The sequence below is a fragment of the Lipophrys pholis genome (assembly GCF_963383615.2).
Source record: "Lipophrys pholis genome assembly, chromosome: 4".
NCBI classification, from domain to species: Eukaryota; Metazoa; Chordata; class Actinopteri; order Blenniiformes; family Blenniidae; genus Lipophrys; species Lipophrys pholis.
This window is the reverse complement of record NC_137637.1, coordinates 2,523,410-2,538,848: the sequence shown is the minus strand read 5'-3', so window position 1 is coordinate 2,538,848 and position 15,439 is coordinate 2,523,410. Positions and strand designations below refer to the sequence as shown.

Sequence of the window (15,439 nt, the reverse complement as noted above, 5' to 3'; positions counted from 1 at the left end):
CAATCAAGGTACCCCCCCCCCCCCCCCCCCCGGATGGATGCTTGTTTGTTACCTGGCGTGCAGACAGGATCTGGGCGGGTCTATGGGGTGGGAGTCAAACACAGTTCGGTTGGGCGGAGCTCTGACCGACTCGCGGTTCAGCTCCATCTGCTGCTCGGGGTCTCGGAGCTGCAGAGTGCAGGGGCCCTGGTAGGGCGGCGGCTCCTCGCCGTCTGACAGGGAGATGGTGGGGGGCAGGTCGATGAGGCTCTGGGGCAGGTAGGGGTAGGTGGGCTGGAAGCGGCTCGGCGCGTACGTGTGCTGGAAGCGCTGCGAGTGGAGCGGCGGCTGGGGCGGCGGCTCCCGCTGCAGGTACGAGGAGTGGACGCCCCGGTCCTGGGGACGGGGGTTGTACACCTGGTGCTGTGTGAGGAGGGACGGAAAATCATCCATCAAATTCGTCTGGTGTTCGTCTTAAACTCTGCATAGTCATTTTAAACTGAACTCACATCACTGAGGCTGCTGCTCGTCCCCGTCGACTCCGAGGACCACAGACCTCCCTCCTGTAGGACAAGAAGGACATTTTCATTTCACTACACTCTCAGCTCCAGATAACCTTCATCTCTTTGTGTTATTTTGTTTTACCACAGAAACTCATTCAAATTCCAGCAAGTAAGTAAAGCAAATAAAAGTCACAAAGTGCTGTAGATAAAATGGGAGCAATGAAAGCAAACATAAGAATTTCATAAAATACATAGTAAAAGTGGGAAATTCATTTAGCGACGTATGTTTATGCAATGTTTCATTTCATGCCATCAATAATAACTGAAGAAATAAATACTTGATAATAATAATAATGACATCAATAAGACTGACTCAATATCAATCATTTACTGATAGATTTGTAGGTTTAACTTTCCAAAAACCTCTGTAAAACAACACAATTACTACAAAATAATAATGATTAACTTAATAAATTATTTACTGTAAATGAAAAAAAGAAGAAACATTGATGACATTATCAATATACATTCTATATTATATAAAATGGAGGTGGAGTTTAAAAAGTATTAAATTAAACATTAAAAAATATATGATAAGATTAAAGTAAGAGTGAGCAGGAAAATATGTGTTTTGGAATAATTTAAAGCGATAAATATTCAATAAATTAAGATTTTTTTCAACAAAAAACTTAAAAGAGCAAAGTAAACAAATTAGGTAAAGTCTGAAATTCGCCACCACTGAATCGGGTTCTGCAAGTTTCTTGCCATTAAAAAGTCCGTTTTTCCTTTCCGCTATCTCAGGTAGAATTGTTGTTTTGCCTTGAAATGACTGTTTTATTTGACACTATAGAAATAAATTCAATTGAATTCAGTTTTCCTTTGTTACAGTTCCGTCCACTAGAGGGCTCAGCTGAGGTTTAACAGACACCCTGCAGCACTGTGCATTCTGAAAATGATTCCATGTCTCCACATTCACAGCATCTGTGAATCCACAGTGAAAACACTCGAACTTTCCACGTTTGCAGTTTATAAAACCGGCATTAAGTGTGTGAGGGTCCAGTTTGCAGCTTGTAGTCAGAATACAACAGTAAGAATCATGCTTGTGTGCAGTTTTACTTCTAGTTGTTCTCTGTGGCGACAGTTTCCCTGCCTGTATGTGTGTCAGTGTGTCTGTCTGCTAATCCAAATGAACTAGGACACTATGACTCCCCTGAGCTCCTCCCTCTCTCTCTCTCTCTCTCTCTCTCTCTCTCTCTCTCTCTCTCTCTCTCTCTCTCCCTCTCTCTCTTTCATGCTTCATCCTTACTCATCTCTCACTCACAGACTGCAGCTACACATTAACGTGCTGTGATTCAGGTGAAGTCATATGTTCGGAGGAGCCTCGGGTGTGAAGTCAGCGCTTGTGCGTCTGGAAATAGACGTTCGGCCCGCAGCCATGAAATAAAAGAGTCAGTGTGTAAACTGTGACTAATCCACACACAACAAATGCTGATTTCACATGGATAACCGTAATCACAACAACAAGGTCAACAAGGAGCTTCCTCAGCATGTATTCAACGTCTTTCTCTGTGTCTCTGAGTGTCTCTGTTGATGTGATAACACAGAATTTAATCAGGAAGAGCCTCTTAGGATGATCGTAGTATGTCTTTCTATGTTTTCTTTACGTTTTGTTTCTGCCTTTTGGCCAAGTCGTCACTGCGATTGAGAACTTCTTTTTTTAAAGAAATTTCAACAATAAATCTGTCAAACCAGAGAAATCAGACCAACTCCTTATGTGACGCCTCGTTTATGAATGGAAACGCAAAATTTTCGTAGCTTCGATATTCTCCTGGGACTTTTATATTTGACAGTCACCGTAATAACAATCCAAGTTGGTGGTCTGTCCACTAGAATGTTCTCCCACTGTTAATGCTTAGAGCTCGTTGGTCTCTGCTGCACATGTGGGCCTTCATTACAAAAGCAACCAGGAGCACCCACTAGTGGCCCCACATGAAAACTACATTGCAATCAGCATCTCTGTGTAAACAGACGTTGTTTTCAAAACGTTGCTGTGTAAACAGAACATTTTTCTGAAACTAAAACGCAGAAACTGCATTTTCACTTGAAACCTTATTGAGGGAACAAGGCCTGAACTTTGAACCCGACACGCTCGTCTACACCTTACGTCTTATTGCTGTTTCTAAACATTTATTCTTATTTTATCTTGATGTTTTCAATAGCTAAATCCTGTAATCTGGGCTGGCTTAAGTCATGCTGGACTATTTTCGTAGTTAAGCTGCTATAAGTTTAGACTCTTCATACCTTCATATATCGCAAATTCAACGTCACGTTTTCTCTGTACCTTCCTGCAGGATCTCTGAAGAATCTGTACTAGATACTCTTGTGAAGTCAGAGTAAGTGAGTTAGCCATTCATTCATTCATTCATTCATTCATTCAGTTTGCTGAATCTACTGGAGGTGGAATTGTTTGATCTTCCTCTACATTTCATTTATCTCTACGTTGTAACTGGTGCTCTCGTCAGGAGAAACGTACCAGACGAGTGTTTCTACCACTCCATTGAGAAAGTGCAGTTAAAATCAGTGTTGATGGGACAGAAAGTATAAATCTTTAGATCTATGATGAGACTGGATTTGATCACGACACCAGCACTGCAGAGTGTTTGACTCACGTTGGCGAGAGGCAGGTGTCTCCGGCGTGCGGGGGCGTGTCTGGACAGGAGCGAGCGAGCTGATAGGCGGTAGTGGTTCAGTACGCAGGTGATGACCACCACCATCACCATCATGACCACCACGATCACCAGGATCTGGACGAACTCCAGCTGGGCTGCAGGGACGCAGAGAAAACACACCGTGAGTCACGATCGCCCGTTACAATCCGTGTGACAGAGACTCAAATCTGAACGTTTTTAACATTTAAAGGCAAAGATGATCAACTTCCTGTTCAGGAGTTCAGAAGATACAATATTCACCTCCCAATCTTTGAGGACAGTCTGTGTTCATATGTTCTCCAAGTTTGTTCTGAATGTCGAATAAAACTATTCTGAGTAGAAAAAAAACTTGAAAAAGTCTAAAATGAACGAGCTCTATGGTTTATTACATTATTTTTTGCATGAATTACTAACAGGGCTATCGTGGTTAAAGAATCTCGCATTAACCTCCTGAGAGCCGAACAGATTTTGTATTGTGCTCGAGACAACCTGAAAAAATGTCCACATATGTGGACGCCAGGTCCCGGAAGGTTAAAATAAACAGAAATTGCTTCAAAACTGTTGTCTTTGGTGGCGATTGCTCTTTAAAGCTGTAAAAACATCAGTTCAGGCTGCACAACTCAAAACAATGTCCACATAGGTGGACACCAGGTTCTACGAGACTAAAGACCAAATATTGGATAAAGCTGATTGATAAAATTGATGTTATTGAAAAATTTCCAAGGTAAGGCCCCGTTTACACAACAACGGTGCTCAAAGACACTGAAAACGCAACTTTTTGTAAACACCATTTTATTTTGACAGTCACCATAACAACAACCCAACTTGGTCGTCTGTCCACTAGAATGTCAGTGTATGAAAATTGTTACTGTTTATAGCGGATTGTTCTCTGCTGCATTTGTGTGTGGTTTCATTACAAAAACAAACAACAGCGCAAACAAGTGGCCCAACATGAAAACTACACCTTTAAGCATTTCTGCCATGTAAATGTAGATCACTTTCAAAATATTGCTGTGTAAACACAAAACCTTTCTAAAACAAAATCGGGGCCTTAATTTGACACCTGATTTGATTAATATTCTAAAAAGTCAAACGTCAAATAAATGATCTTAAACCTTTATAATCAAAACGTAAAAAGTCATTATTTCACATTTTATTGGTTTGTTTTTCTGAGGAAAACTATAATTCCACCAAATTACTTTTTAACATGTTTTCTGTTTCAAACAACAACAAAAAAAGTAAAAACAACTAAACAAATAAAAGATAAAACAGCACAACTGTTTGGTTCAATCAGGACTGTAAAGTTCTGCTTATTAAAATATGGTTTTATTACTTAATAGTTTTTATCATTAATCTCGTATGATTTCAGTTCTTTGTTTGGATAGAATGAATAAAAAATGTGACACACACACACACACACACACACACACACACACACACACACACACTCAAAAAGCCAGACTAGACCAGGCAGACAGGGCTACCTTTGTTTGAGACCGTCTGCCCCGACTGCCCCCTTCTCACCCCCCCACCACCCCATTATCCCTGCCTCCACTGCCTCTACTGTCACCCTAGAACACCCCCACTACACACACACAGAAACACACACACACCTCACTCACGCACACACAACACACACACACAAACAGCATTTTTCTCACACTTTTTTGAAAGAGAGCAGGCAGAGGTCACGGCCAAGTCAGACAGACATAAAGAACCAGACAACACACACACACACACACACACACACACACACACACACACACACACACACACACACACACACACACACACACACACACACACACACACACACACACACACACACACACACACCAAAAAAACATGACACAGCATAAACCCACACTTGGTCAGACTCCTCATTCAAAACTCTGTTAAGGTTTTTCTCCTGGTTACAGAAACATTCACACCACATTCCCATCTAAAGAAACACAAACAAGTCAAATCATTCACATCATTTTAAATACCGAAAAAACATTTGTTGTTGTTGTTTTGTTTTGTATTTTGTTTTAATATTGCACCCGAGATCATCCAAAACAAACCTAGTAGAAGTCGAGCTTTTCTGCTAATTTTGCAGTTTTTTTTTCTCGTTACTGCTTCAGCAAACAATCCGAGGAAACAAACCAGTCAAATTCCTGCAAAATATAATCCAATCCTTGTCTTTAACTTACTGCTTAACTGTTTTCTTCGATTGGAAAGTTAAAAAATTCACTTAAATGAACCACAGTTTGTGTTTAGTGGTCATTACCAACAATGAAAACACTGTGTTTTTCCTTAAAACCAATTTAAATGAAACATTTTGTTCCTACAGCAAAGGAAAAGTAGAAAAAAATAAAATTAGCTGACAAGGCAGAATACAACTAAAGTTCACAGAGAAGTGATCAACTTTAACACAGAATTGATCCACTAAAGACTAAACATTAATGACTCCTGGAGTAGAGGGGCAGTTTCTGTAAATTTACTTTCAGGAATTGAATTAAAGATTAATTCCTTGAAAAAGATCTGTGCGACTTCGCCTGCATGATTTCTGCAGACTGTTTGGAAAAGAGATGTTTTGACTAGTAGGCGTCTCAACAAAAACAGTTAGTAAAAATTCTAGCAATGATTTGCTCATTCATCTTCCTCATTCCTCAAATTGTTTTAAATTAAACCATTTCAGAGCTGCACATAACTTTTACAGCTACTCAAGCGCCTCCTTTCAACAGGGATATAAGAAAAATCAAAAAATCAATAAAAGGTTCAATTTCCTGTCTTATTTCTATAAATAAATTCGTCAACCCTTTACTGAAGTACCACAGCAGAATGTCATTTAAAATCAATGAACTTGAGCCATTCACATGTGGAGAAATGCATTGAGATGCATTATATTGACAAAAATCTGACATATTTATCCATTTCTCGCTTGGAAAAAGTCTCTAAATCTGAAGTATTACTATAAAGTACAAGGAACTGAACACTACTGCCTACTATTACCACATTATTTGCAACCAAAAGACTCCAGCAACAGTTCCATCCTGTCTTACGTGGTTCCCAGCAGTTATCCCTTTGAATTGTAAAGAAATGCAGAAGTTGGATTATTAGCAGTCGCGTCCGATACATTTGGAAGGAAAGCCGCGGACGTTGCTGGGAACTCACCACACAGTTGAGTCTGGACACAGTTGTCATGGTTGTGAGTCCCTGACGGAGGCTGCATGCTCAGATTCCCTCCCAGTGTTTATACTCCAGTGGTTGAACCCCGAGGATCTCTTCCTAAGGCGCAGGCCAACAACTACAACTAAAAAAGTCAAGAACTGCAGTGGACCTCCGAGCTACATGTCCTGCCGATGCTCCGACGCTGTGTATGTATGTATGTGTGTGTGGGTGTGTGTGTGTGTGTGTGTGTGTGTGTGTGTGTGGGTGGGGGGGTGTGTGTGTGTGAGAGAGAGAGAGCGTCCTCACCGGCCGACACACACACTCTGAGTCTCAGACCAGCTTTGTCTGGAACTTTTTCTCACACACATTCCCACACTGAGCAGACTTTCACACGTAGTGAGGAAACAGCTGACCAGAGCCTTCATCACCATCACCATCATCACCCCCCCAACACACACACACATACATACACACACACAGAGATACCACCACCACCCAATGGCTGTGAACAAAAGGGGTCACTGCGAGGGGGACAGGCCCAGAGACAGAAAGGAGGGGGGCGTCTGGGAGAGACAGATGGGTCAGAGGGATGGACAGAATAATGATGAGAGGGGAGGAAGGAAAGGAGGGAGGGGTGGGAACTTCTCACACAGTACACAAAGAGTTAAAAAGAACTTGAATATTAAGGAAAAAAACACTTTAAATTCCAACATTACTGTCATTCTGTTCTTGTGTTTGTCTATTAATATTTTCCTTTTTGTATTGCGAGCTGTACACATATATATATAATCTCATGTTTTAAGTGTCGGGACATCAATATATAATAACAACAATAATAATAAGAAGAATTATTGTTATTATTATTGTTGTTGTTAATGCTATTATAGTAATGTTTAAATAATATTGTGATATTATTTATCATATTAGTATGTTAATATCTTACCCAAATATGTCATTGCTTCCTATTGTAACATTGTTTATTATTATTATTATTATTATTATTATTATTATTATTATTATTATTATTATTATTATTATTATTATTATTATAAGAAAGGGGTAATCAGAGAATGGATTCAAAAAACAAATATTAAATAGTAATGAAAATGAAAAAAAAGGAGAAGAAATGGAAATAAAGCCAATCAAAGATAAACACATAAATAAAGGAAGAGGAAGGAGAGAAGAAGTTGTGGGAGTATTACACCAGCTGAGAGAACAAGCTGTCAACGGGCGGTGAGCCCACACACACACACACACACACACACACACACACACACACACACACACACACACACACACACACACACACACACACACACACACACACACACACACACACACACACACACACACACACACACACACACACACAGATGGTGAGACTGGCACTGCAGTATGTTTAAGTGTCTCTCTGTCTCCTTTCTGCCTTTAACAACCACGACCACCACCACAACAACAACAACAACAACAACACAAATCCTCTTCAATGGGCTTTGTGGCTGTTTACCACTAATAGATGGAGCCTGTGTGTGTTTTCCCCCCAGTTCTTCCTGTTTGTTTCTGTGACAATAAGTTCCCTCACTAATCTCCTGACTCGACTGAAAACTGAAGCTTCGTGATTCTGAAATCAGAAGTGAAAATATCGAAGTGGAAGCAGACTTGTGACTGTCAGCCTGATGAGAACAACCACATCCACATACTGTACACAGCGGCACAGACACACCCTGCGATGACCTCTCTGTGTTGTTTAGGTTGTTTTGTTGCTGCATCGTCACGTCGTAATTCTAACCATTCTAACACTCATGGGTAACTTGTACCACGTGTTTCATTGCTCAGAGTGAAGGTTTGCTGTCATGTGCAGCAACAGTAACAGTGATCGATCTTTGTTGGACGTAAAGTCTTTAGGAAGTAGATGCTGCTATATGTAGGATTGTTTTCTAAAACTAAAGAAATGAGTCAAAGAAACACTGTTATGCCAAGAAAAAGGTTCAAAATAAAAAAGGCTCCTGGAGTAGAGAACCCTAGACGGGTGGAGATCGGTGGGTCAGTCGAGCTCTTCCTCCTCCTCTTCCTCGCTCTCTCTTTTCTCTCTGCTGCTCCTCTTTCATTTCCTCCTCCTCGCTCTGTAATCCCTCTCTTACCTCACTCCTTCCACCCAAACAGTCCAAATCATTTTCTCATGTTTCCATCCAGATGTTCTGCACATCGTCAGTGAACCACCGAGAGCGGGGCGTGACGAGATTACATAACACCTCTTAAAGCAATATTTGGGCCGCGTTCTCGCACTTCTTTTCAATTTTTATGTGGAGATTCAATACAAACACACACACACAAACGTTTCCCAGTGAATCCTTATCTGTTTGCTCTCCTCCTTAACATGCTCTTCATCCCTTACTTTTCCACATTCAGATGCTTTTCTTCCATTCGATTCTTTTGCGATGTTGAAGTTATTTTTAAAGCCAATGTGTTGTGCAGACGCACCGGTGAAAAACATCCTGAAGGCTAAAAAAACAACACGCCTCAGCGAGGACACAATAACTCTTTGCAGGGCCGAAGAAAACGGGTTTCTGAGGGAAAAATCTGGGCTCCACGTTCATGTGATCCAAAATATCCCACAATTATTCAGTTTCTCTGCGAGGAAGGTTAACCAAACGTTTGATTTTCTCTGAGTGGATTGAAATCTGACACTCTTGTCCAATAAACTGTCACAATTACACACGAGTGTGAAATAATCCCTGTAATCCCTAAACTGCACCAACGTGGGGCCAAATTCTCTCATCATGAAGTCCAAATCTGAAGACATTAGTATTGATTCAGGCCCCGCCCACGCGAGACAAAACCATCTTTTTTCTCAAAAAAACTCCGTCCACACGTCGCCATGAACTCGGCTCAACACAAGGCTTCAGGGCATGGAGCACATATGCCAGGCCTTTAGGCCTTTAGGCCTTTAGAATTTTAGAAGTAGACTCCTGCTCATAGACTTCATTATAAGTCTGAGTTATATAGGTCTATGCTCCTGATCCTGAGTTAAAAAAAAAAAAAACAGTTTCCGGGCATCTAAAACGGCGCCTCGTGTGGATGATCAGCCAAAAACGGTGTGTTTACGTGAACCGGCGTTCTCGAGTGGACGGCCCCTCAGACTCGACAAAATGGCAAATTGTTTTCTTCTCATTAAGCTGAAATCTTCATTTTTGATAATAATGTTAAAACGAGTCTGTTTTTTTTTTCTTTTCTTGTTTAATCTTGGATTTCTTCTGTTTAGGGCTCATTTACACAAACATCTTTAACTGAAAACCCCAAACTTTTGTTGCACTTTGAGGTCTGTTCACATCACAACGCTGCTCGGAGCCACTGAAAATACAACTTTTTGGGAACGGCTCCCAAGGTGGGATTTTTCTAAAAAGCTGCAACTCCGTCGTCGTGAAAATTGGTGAAACGGCTCGACTGCACATGTGCACCACGGCCATAGTAACTTGTTTTTCTGCACATGCTCAGTAGAGCCAATCAGAACAATGTCTCCTCTGTGGTGTCATGACTCCCAGTCCAGATTCTCCTGGGACTTGGTACTTTTATTTTGACAGTCACTGTAATAACAATCCTACTTGGTGGTCTGTCCACTAGAATGTTCTCCCATTGTTAATGCTTAGAGCTTGTTGTTCTCTGCTGTATGTGTGTGTGTGCCTTCATTACAAAAAATTATCAACAGCGTCAACTGGTGGCCCAACATGTTAACTACATCATTTCCAAAACGTTTCAGTGTAAACGGGAAACTTTTCAGAAACGTATAAACAAGACTTCAGATGACCGTAACTCTCTTTTGTGGGTTAAACCCAAAAAATCATTCCACATTTCAGATTAATTTAAGGTCACGTTCGGTTTCTCAGTGTCTCTTAAAGCGGCCTGTGCACAGTTGTAACGTAGGTTCTCCTCAGTCGTCCCAACAAACAGAACTCGAATGGAAACAGACGAGCCATTTACAGCCAGGAATGACGTCTTGGAGTCACTTGTCCTCCTTTAACCCCTTAGAAGCCACATCTTATTTGTTCACTTGTAATTTTCTTCCATTTTTGTTCTTCCAGACAGAATATATCACTAGAACGTTTTGACACTTTGAAACCATAGATTAAGAAATATGCTCGATATTAGTCAGTTAATTCATAAATATATACATCATAAATTTTAAAAAAAAAGTCTTCAATGACACCTTTGGGTTGAAATTTCATATTTTAACGGCCTTGTAAAGGGTTAAAACTGCCCTGCAGGTGCCTCTCGTTTTCATACGTACTGTATGTGTCGCAATGTTTATTTTTAAAGGTTGCTTACGCCGGCCCGGTGTGGCCTCTTGCCCGGAATGCACGACATGCACTCAGATTTCTTCATAAACACCCCGAGACTATAGCTGAACTTTATTATCGGACATGCAATCACTGCTTTGAGGTGTGGTTCACGTAATCAAGAGGGTAAAATATTGTAAATGTAACACGACGGCTCAGACACGACTTGTTTTCTGTTGTGGACTCTATCACGGTGAACCGCTCAGCTCATTGAAACAAAAGACTGACTCCATTTATTGGCACATAAACAAATGTTGTTTGGACTTTGACATCCTCTCCTGCATTACTTGTTTTCATTGTTGAATATGGATCTAAACCAGAGGTGACCAAAGGCCCGTGGGCCAAAACCGGCCTGCAAGAGGTTCCAATCCGGCCGAACCAGCAAATAAATGGTAAAAGAAAAGAAAACATTGATTTCTTAACAAATTTCTTAAAGGTAGGGGACACAACACAACACTGAGACCAGAGCTGAGACATCAGTGTTTCTGCCATGAAAGATTGTTCACTAGCATTAATCCGTGGTAAAGTCACTTTACACAACAACGGAGCTCAGAGGAAGTGACAACGCAACTTTTCTGCATGTGGTTCCTGAACTGAAACGTGTTTGACACCGCTGATCTGAAGCGTCTTTATGTTGCGGCATCTTTGTGAAAAGCAATAAGCATCGATTGTTTGTTATTTCTTCTTTACAACAGCAGTTTTTAGCATTAATGTGAAAGACATCAGGAAGTCACTTGGTGTGGTGAGAGTCGGGAGGTGAAAGTCAGAGGCTCTGTAACGGCCAACAACACTCTGATCACTTCCATTCCTCATTATCCACCTCCTCTGACTCCATCTTCCTCGTCACTGAAGTGTTTCTTCAGTTTCCTTGAGCGACGTTGAAAGGAAAACAAGCGCAGCACCAAGAGAAACAAAAGGCTGCGTAGACATTTGCTCTCCTCGGTCCGGCTGCTGATCTCTCCCCTCCCTCTGTGCCGTCGTCTAGACAGGAGGAGGCTGGAAGCCCGGTGGGCAGGCAGGCAGACACTCCACGCTTAATCTGAAGCAATTAGCTCATTTGTCATCCGCTGCCTGCTCTTCGTCTATCTGCCATCTCTCTCTCTCTCTCTCTCTCTCTCTCTCTCTCGTCCTCCTCCTCCTCCATTCAGCCAAAGGTCATCGCCGGTCATTGCCGAGTCAGATGGTTTGGAGAGAGCAGACAGACAGAGTTGGAGGGAGGGAGGGAGAAGAGAGGACGGGGGGATGAAGGGGGGGGGGGGGGGGACAAGAAGAGATAGAGGCAGACATGTACAAAGAAGAGAGAAAGAAGGAAAGAGAGCAGAAAAAGTAAAGAGGAGAGAGAAAATGCGAATGATGAAGAAAAAAGCAGAAAGAGAACGTGGAGATAAGAAGTAAAGAAAGAAAATCAATGGTGGAAAGGGAAGGAGAAAAGGGCAGAGAGAGAGACAGAGAGAGAGAGAGACAGAGAGAGAGAGAGAGAGACAGAGAGAGAGAGAGAGACAGAGAGAGAGAGAGAGAGAGAGAGAGAGAGAGACAGAGATAGAGCGAGAGACAGAGAGAGAGAGAGAGAGAGAGAGAGAGAGAGAGAGAGAGAGAGAGAGACAGAGAGATACAGAGAGAGAGAGAGAGAGAGAGAGAGAGAGAGAGAGAGAGAGAGAGAGAGAGAGAGAGAAAAGCTGGCTAATTCCTCCCCCCGTTCTCAGTCCTCGGATGACTCGACAGTCTGGGTAGTCAGAAATAGCACAGACAGCTGTGTGTGTGTGTGTGTGTGTGTGTGTGTGTGTGTGTGTGTGTGTGTGTGTGTGTGTGTGTGTGTGTGTGTGTGTGTGTGAGAGAGAGAGAGAGAGAGAGTTATAGGTCAGAGGTTCACACAATTTGCTCGCCAATTTCCATGAGAAAGGCTACGGGGGGTAAAACGGAGGGACACACACACACACACACACACACACACACACACACACACACACACACACACACACACACACACACACACACACACACACACACACACACACACACACACACGGTCCCCATTGACTTTGGAAGCCGCGGTCATGGTGTAGCCAACAAGTGTGGGAACTTTGGTCGACAAAACTCCCACTGCTGGTTTCTAATAGTGGGAATATGGAGGGGGAAGTCTTCCAGTGTGTGTGTGTGTGTGTGTGTGTGTGTGTGTGTGTGTGTGTGTGTGTGTGTGTGTGTGTGTGTGTGTGTGTGTGTGTGTGTGTGTGTGTGAGACAGTGTCAGCTATCATCCGTCCTCATCTTTCTGTCCATATCTTCTCTGATTCTCATCTTTCATTGCGTCTCTTCGCTCTGGAAAAGGAAACGTCACTCTCAAACACGTCGTCACGTTTCACTGAAACCCAACACACACACACACACACACACACACACACACACACACACACACACACACACACACACACACACACACACACACACACACACACACACACGGGGGCGGATCAGATAAAGACCTCCGTCATGGAGTACATGCAGTGATTCGATGGGTGAGATATAAAAGTACGGAGCATCATGATACAGTGAATTGAAGGTCACGTTCTCTGGTCCTCTGTCTGATGACAAAAGTATTCAAAAGTCAAACGTCAGGCTCGTGTGAAGTTTACCAACCAGACGACACACTTGAGGCGAATCATGTCAAACAAGTTCCCCAATGATGCAGTTAGGTTAAGTTCATCACCTGATCTGACACTGAGACTGGGGTCCAGGTCCCGGGTTGAGTCCTGGTCTCCGACCACAGGTCAGGTCTCTTATCTCACATCGCTGTGTAACGCTGAAGTTCATGACGCAAGAGAAAATAGACTGTGTTCAGGAAATTCCTCATGGAGAGCAGCTTCAATGTCAGTATGACAATCTACACTCCGTTCTGGAACATTTTAAATTGCCGATCCCTTAGAAAAACACACGTATCAGGATGCCGAGGCTCCGTTTACACGGCAACGATGCTTGGAGCCGCTGGAAAAGCAACTTTTTGATAAATGGCTCCCAAGGTGGAACTTTTTGACAACGGCTCGACTCCTTCTGTGGTGGAAACGCTGCCGCTGCAGGATGCTAACTTCATCGTTTTCAGCGTTTCCGTGGAAACGGACATTGCTCTCTAAACGTTGCTGTGTAAACACGAAGGTTTTCTGAAACGAAAATGAACAAAATCATGTTTTCACTTGAAACGTTGGCGTGTAAACGGGGCCTGAGAGCAAAGCCCTGAAACTCTAACGACAAGTGGATCCAGGAGGATATTCAGTGTAACATTTACCAAAATAAAATGAGGCTCACTCAGGTAATTTAGTCTGATTAAATTCAAGTTCTGCTACATTTCTTAATTTATTTTAGGTATTCATTATAATTCTTGTGTATGAGTCTTCAGGTCTTTTAGTAGATATTTAACAAGAACAAAACTACCAAAAACCCACAAGAAGCCTCATCCTGACGACTCAACGGGGTTCAGGTTAGTTTATTCTGATGTTTATTCTATTTTCATACATTTATGTAATGAGGTTTTTATGAATTTCAGTGTTTTCCATCCAGACGGGCTTGGATGGAGCAGAGGAGCGGCGGAGGGGGAGTGAACTGAGTAGAGGAGAGGACAGAGGAGCATTAGTCTAAATTTAGTGTGCTAATCCAGGGAACTCCCCAGTTAAACTGTGAGTCCCATCTGGAACGCTCGCTATGCTCACCCTTACGCAGACTGGGCCGTCGACTCCATTTCATTCGGAAACACGGAGTCCCATCAACGCTACTAGAGTGCAGTGACCCCTGACCTTCCACCTGACCTTCAGGCTATGAGTCCTTTAGACTGTCTGGTTAACTGCAGGTATGACCGTCTCTTACAGAGCAAGCAAACTGCCAATGGTCCGGTGTGATATTAACAGAGGTTAAAGACACCCTGACGTCTCTGATTCCTCCTGTATCGCTGATTTCACAATAAATACAACCAAATTATTTCTCGCCATTTTGCATTGTCAACTAAAATCGTTGCCATGTAAACAGCACCTAACTCCTCACTGTGGACTGGGACTATGAGACCTGAAGCATCGGTCCCAAACGTCACCTGGAAAAGACCATGAAGCTGCACTTTATTCATCCGGCTTGACTGAACAACTTGATGAAAGCTGCAGAATCTTTACGACAGAGAGAATCACTTTCTCAATAAAGATTCAAAGAAGAACTGGAAAAGGTGCATTTCCCCCAAACAACCATCTTTTCTTTATTTTGTTTGTATTATTATTATTATTATTATTATTATTATTATTATTATTATTATTATTATTATTACTATTATTATTTTGATTGCTCATGCTTTGTAATTACTTAATTTGTCAAGGTTTTCATACAGTGTAAAGCACCTCCTGTTCTGTAGTTTCTTAGATCGATCGATCGATCGATCTATCTATCTATCTATCTATCTATCTATCTATCTATCTATCTATCTATCTATCTATCTATCTATCTATCTATCTATCTATCTATCTATCTATCTATCTATCTATCTATCTATCTATCTATCTATCTATCTATCTATCTATCTATCTATCTATCTATCTATCTATCTATCTATCTATCTATCTATCTATCTATCTATCTATCTATCTATCTATCTATCTATCTATCTATCTATCCATCCATCCATCCATCCATCCATCCATCCATCCATCCATCCATCCATCCATCCATCCATCCATCCATCTGAACCCAGCATGTAGATTTTCAGAGATGATCTGGTTCAACACATCAGTGGCGAC

General features: G+C 41.9%; 1 protein-coding gene across 1 annotated transcript in view; it reads right to left on the bottom strand.

The window, feature by feature from the left end:
• Positions 1-15,439, bottom strand: part of pmepa1 (prostate transmembrane protein, androgen induced 1) — a 40,152-nt gene that overhangs the window by 1,308 nt on the left and 23,405 nt on the right. The window contains exons 2-4 of the mRNA XM_080460714.1: positions 3,152-3,306; positions 489-542; positions 53-402 (exon numbers count right to left, since the gene is read on the bottom strand). Coding sequence (XP_080316840.1) covers positions 53-402; positions 489-542; positions 3,152-3,306 — 559 coding nt within the window. The remainder of the gene's footprint in view (positions 1-52; positions 403-488; positions 543-3,151; positions 3,307-15,439) is intronic.